This window comes from Dermacentor albipictus, chromosome 10 (assembly GCF_038994185.2).
Source record: "Dermacentor albipictus isolate Rhodes 1998 colony chromosome 10, USDA_Dalb.pri_finalv2, whole genome shotgun sequence".
Classification (NCBI taxonomy): Eukaryota; Metazoa; Arthropoda; class Arachnida; order Ixodida; family Ixodidae; genus Dermacentor; species Dermacentor albipictus.
The window spans coordinates 50,423,249-50,428,044 of record NC_091830.1 but is presented as its reverse complement, the minus strand read 5'-3'; the positions used below and the strand labels follow the sequence as shown (position 1 = coordinate 50,428,044).

Here is a 4,796-nt window from a genome sequence, read left to right as displayed (position 1 = left end):
GTGTGCATGTGTAGCGAGTACTGTGTGCTCGCTCGCTTAACAGGCCATGGTGTTTAAAACTAATACAGAGTGGCCCAACTGTATGGTATACTGAAACTCGGTAAAAAAATCCCAAAATCTAGAATTGCAATATGGGCGAAGAACAAGAACCTATTCGGTCTGTCCTTGTCGCACTGTCAAGTTTTCGGTTATACTAAAATGTTCGACCCCACTGGGGGGTAGCGAAGAACTGAGGACCCTGAACACGGGAGTTAAGCTTTAAAAGAAAACAAATGAGTGAGGGGTAAAGGAACGACAGCCAACAGTGATGCCCGCTATGCCAAAATCGCAGACGATAGCAGTTTGGAAAAACGAAAGACAAGAATAAAAGGAAGGACTTTATTGACATCTAAAAGCAGTTAAGACATTTTGATGGCACGCCAGAAGAGAAGGCCTCTTTTCCGGCACGACGGAAGGCAACATGCCGAGTTCTCGTCAGGAAGCGACCGTCCGAGATCCGCACTGTGGCATGTTAAGCCTGCAACGGCAAAGCACAAAAAGACAGGCGGTGAGCAAATGTAGCGTGCATGCAATGCATATGACAAGCGCGTTGAGCGTGTACAGACTGGAGAATTTCACAAAAATGAAAGTAAGGAAGAGCACGGCTGCGCTGTGGGACCTCGCGAATCTGAACGTCATGGAAGAGTGCTCAATTAAACGTGCCTGCGCATTGGAAACCTAGTCGTCTAACTATTCACACCGACTAGAAGAGTTTCTCGGCAGAATTGCCCCTTTCATGTCCTGATCGAGGCAACAGGACGTCGAAATAACCAGTATTATATGGAACGTTGTGTCGCAGACGCCCGGCAGATTGATCAGTAGAGTTTATTGGCGCAAGGGCCAGATGTGGCCAAAGAGCCACGCCCGTTAGATGCGCCGCAGTGAAGATAATGCCAACAATAAGCAGAGCCCGCTAGATTAGTTGTGTGCGAAAACAGCAGTGCGTTTAGATTTAGGGGCATGATAAAGAACCTCCCCCCTCCCCACGTAGTCGAAATTATTCCAGAGCACCCCCTCTACGGCGTGCCTCATAACCGGGTCGTTTTGGCACGCAACCCCCCCCCCCCCCGAACCCACTTTTTTTGCTAGGTTAGTTGTACTTGGCTGTACCGAAGCCCTCGGTGTTGTGCGCGCGCTAATTGAACGCGTTGTGCCCGCCGTGAGTACAGCACAGAGAAGTTAGAACGACATGAGCACATCACAACCACAGCCTCCTGAATTTTTAATTTAGCGTCAGCGTCGACAGCACAACATATCAGCGCCTTGTAACGGCGACTAGCGACGATCGTGCGCGCATGCGTGCGAAGCGCACTCCTGCATCATCTGCTATGCCGTCTACTTCTGGAAGACAGACGCCCTGCCATTGGGTATCTGCGCCGTCCTGAAATTATACGTGGAGCAGAACATGTGAAAGACTGATATGCCTGATCTGCGATGCGCTTTGCATTTTTACTTGGTCATACTCGACCCGCGCTATAAAATGAAGACGAAAAATAATAGAAGACCCTTATCGCACTAAATGCGAGCGTCTGGTGCGCTTGCACATACTTTCGCGCAAGTACCTCGCCGCTATAAGGCGCTCACATTCCTTGCCATCGACGCTCACGCGATATTGCGAAATATTTGGGAGGTTGTACGTACCGCTATTCTCGCTCAGATCTCGGAGTCGAGCCACGTGACAAACGAAAACCGAGACCGAAGGCAAGTCGAAATTCCCTCAGATCAGTGTAATAAAGCGCAGAATTCATATGAACCGATAGGCTGCAGAACACCTCCTGCCAACCGGGCATCGAACAATTGAGAGCCATCGGCAAGACGAAGTACCGGACTGCTCAAAAGGTTCTTGCGGTGGAGCAGTGGCACGTTTATCCGCCGGACGATGCAACGACCAGATTCGCCATGGTTCCGGTCTCACCAAGCCCGATCAGTATTGCCACTTTGGTCGAACGAACACGTCAACGAAGCAATATGCGCGAAGGCCGAACGCTAAAACCAAGCACTGAGATGTTGCTTCTTATGGCCACGAACGAACGAAAAAAGAAACAAAGGTAGCAAAGTTTGCCTTTTCAGCTTGCTCCTCCAGTTCGGAAGCGCTGGACGACTGCTCCTGGTCCGCCCCAGCACCCATGGGCTTGATCTCCATGCCAGACACATCTTCCGGGGAAGTGTCCTCCTCAGCATGCTTAGCGGTCTTCAGAATGGCCGTAGAAGCCAGCGTGGAAGGCTCCGTTTGCGGATCCGACGAAAGCGACAGGTCACTGCCCGCGTGGGACAGGTACAAGGAGCCTACGGGATGGCTTCCGTGGCCGGGTCGACTGACCTGGCGCGGTGGTCCTTGAGCTGACGCCTCGGCCGTAGACTTCGCTTCGGTGCCAACGCCAGCTTCCGCGGACGACGGACCGTGGGTGACGACTTTGGACGCCGAACTTGATTCGCCTTCCTGTCCATGTTCCACCTGCTCTCCTGTCGAGTATTCACCGCCCAAGCAGCTGGGAAGCCTCGCACGCAGACCGTCACGACAGCTTTCGCAGGCGTTGCAGCAGCACAAGCCTAGTAGGTGCGACATGGCTCTTCTCTCGAAGCGAGTATACCTCGAGTAAACAACGGAGCAACCGCCGAAAAGTTGAAGCGTGTGTTTTCTCTACCGAGTGGCCCGCAGGTGGTGGCCGGAATGTCAGCCGATGCGTCGTCGCTGATGCTGGTACGTTCGTTAAATTCGCAGCGCTTCGGCCATCGCTTCCCTTATGAAGGTGTCAGTAGATGACGTTATCGGCGCGAATGGACCAACAGCACAGTAGCAACCCGAGCTAGGCACGGGTTAACAGGTCAGCGCAAGCACTGTTATCGTTCGCGCGTACTTTTTTTTAAATTTCGGTGCGCGAAACTTGAGAAAACTTTTACTACTACGCCTGCATGATATTGCTTTTGATTTTGCTACATTGAAACCTGCCCCGAAATGCTTGCATTGTTTGTTATTGAAATATTTTATTCTTGTGCAGTTTTGCGCGTTCATCCTCCTGGTGATTTGTTCTATTCCGCTTTGATATGCGCTGAAACGCAACTTGTTTTTTGTTTGTTGAATTATATGTATTGCTAATTTGGCCTGACAGAAGATTGTGCTTTCTCTAGAAACTCGAACACAAGCGGAAGTTATGAGATCGGCGACGCGCAGGACGTGTCCGTTAACAGAAGTTGCTTGCAGTACAATTGTCAACCGATTGATTTGGTAAAATGCCCTAACGAAAACAATTATGGCAGAACACCTTACGATGGCTGTCGACGGTAATGCAAATACCATATTCACCAAGGCCCTTTTAGTTAACGCGTGTAGTGATAATTCTGAGGGCTTCGTTGCATGAGCTCTATGTCACAATCTGATGTCATCCCACTTTGCTAAGGCACTCGATTGCGAAGATTGACCATAACCAACCTCTCATAGATAGCACTAGGCCTGTGCGCTTCGATCCATGACGCCATACTACCTTGCCCGACAGCCATATTGACACGTGTACTTGTGTATCTTCATCGAGTGACCACGTTTCACCGCCTAACAAATGTTATCGCTCAGCGCAAGACGCACCTACACGTATCGGAAGTTTCTATAGAATGTTATCGATGCTTCTATCCGCTGTCTGTTGTCGCCGAACCTTGTGTAATCTGATTGCATGTATGCGCGACGCGAATGGTGTAGAACTTTGTGGAAGGCACGCAGGTCCCAGCGATGCCAACGCAGTGACGATGGAACGGCGAAGAGGAGGAGGGAAGAGAAAAGTAGAAGGCAGGGAGGTTAACCAGAATAACGTCCGGTTGGCTACCCTACACCGGGGGAATGGGAAAGGGGAAACAAAGATCACAGGGAGAGAGAGGAGGGAAGGAAAGAAGGAAATTGCGGTGAGTTCGCTGACGCGTGTGGTCTTACAGAAATTGCATTGAAAATCACAGATGGTCGCACAAACCCGTCGTCCTTAAGAAACACAAAAGCGCCTTCACCGTTTTATGGGCCTACGGGCGATGGGGGCAGTGTTCCAGCAGCACTTGCACAGAAAGTGGCCGATTGTACAGTTTTTGGAAAGCTTTGACAAGTTCTTGTCTCTCAGGGGCATATCTTGGACAGTGGCACAGCAGGTGGTCGATGTTTTCTTCGGTGCCACAGACCTCGCATGCTGCGCTGTCAGTCATTCCAATTAATGTAGAGTATGCCTTTGTGAAGGCCACTCCTAACCAAAGGCGGCAGAGAAGCGCAGCTTCACGTTGAGGAAGTCCGAGTGGAGGTCGGAGTTGCAGGGAGGGGTTTAGTCGATGCAGTCGCGTAAGTCGTAAGTTTGGCGAGTTCCACTCGGTCACTGTGAGACTGCGTGCCAGGTGTCTAAGCTGCCTTGCAGCGTCAGTCCTCGAAAGCGAAATTGGAACGCTGTGCTCTTCTTGATGTGGGAACGGCGAAGAAAGAATGAAATCGATCGAACGACAATGGTGTATAACGGCGGGACGACGATAATGATATGCGGATATTTAAATTATGACGATAGTATAACGACGACATGGGAACAATGACATGAGGACATGAGGCGTGACGATAACGGTATGACTACAACCGTATGCGACAATGACAATGATGGCACGACGGCACGACGATGACAGTACGACGACGGATGCGTGACAGGGTCTGCGTGACGACGACGCAACGACGACCCTGGCACGACAACTGCGGCATAACCACGACCGAATGACCGCAGCACGACTACGATAAGATGACGAAC

At 50.8% G+C, this 4,796-nt stretch overlaps 1 protein-coding gene across 1 annotated transcript; it reads right to left on the bottom strand.

Annotated features, from left to right (window-relative positions):
- Positions 1-364: 364 nt before the first annotated feature.
- LOC139050370 (uncharacterized) lies at positions 365-2,796 on the bottom strand. The gene is made up of 2 exons (XM_070526622.1): positions 2,102-2,796; positions 365-517 (listed from the first exon to the last, which is right to left on the bottom strand). The coding sequence occupies exons 1-2, from the start codon at positions 2,603-2,605 to the stop codon at positions 512-514; spliced, it is 510 nt and encodes a 169-aa protein (XP_070382723.1). The 5' UTR covers positions 2,606-2,796; the 3' UTR covers positions 365-511.
- Between the last annotated feature and the right edge of the window lie 2,000 nt (positions 2,797-4,796).

What these genes read in the sequence shown, in the direction of transcription:
- LOC139050370 (XM_070526622.1), bottom strand. Translation starts at nt 2,605, where the DNA reads ATGTCGCACCTACTAGGCTTGTGCTGCTGCAACGCCTGCGAAAGCTGT.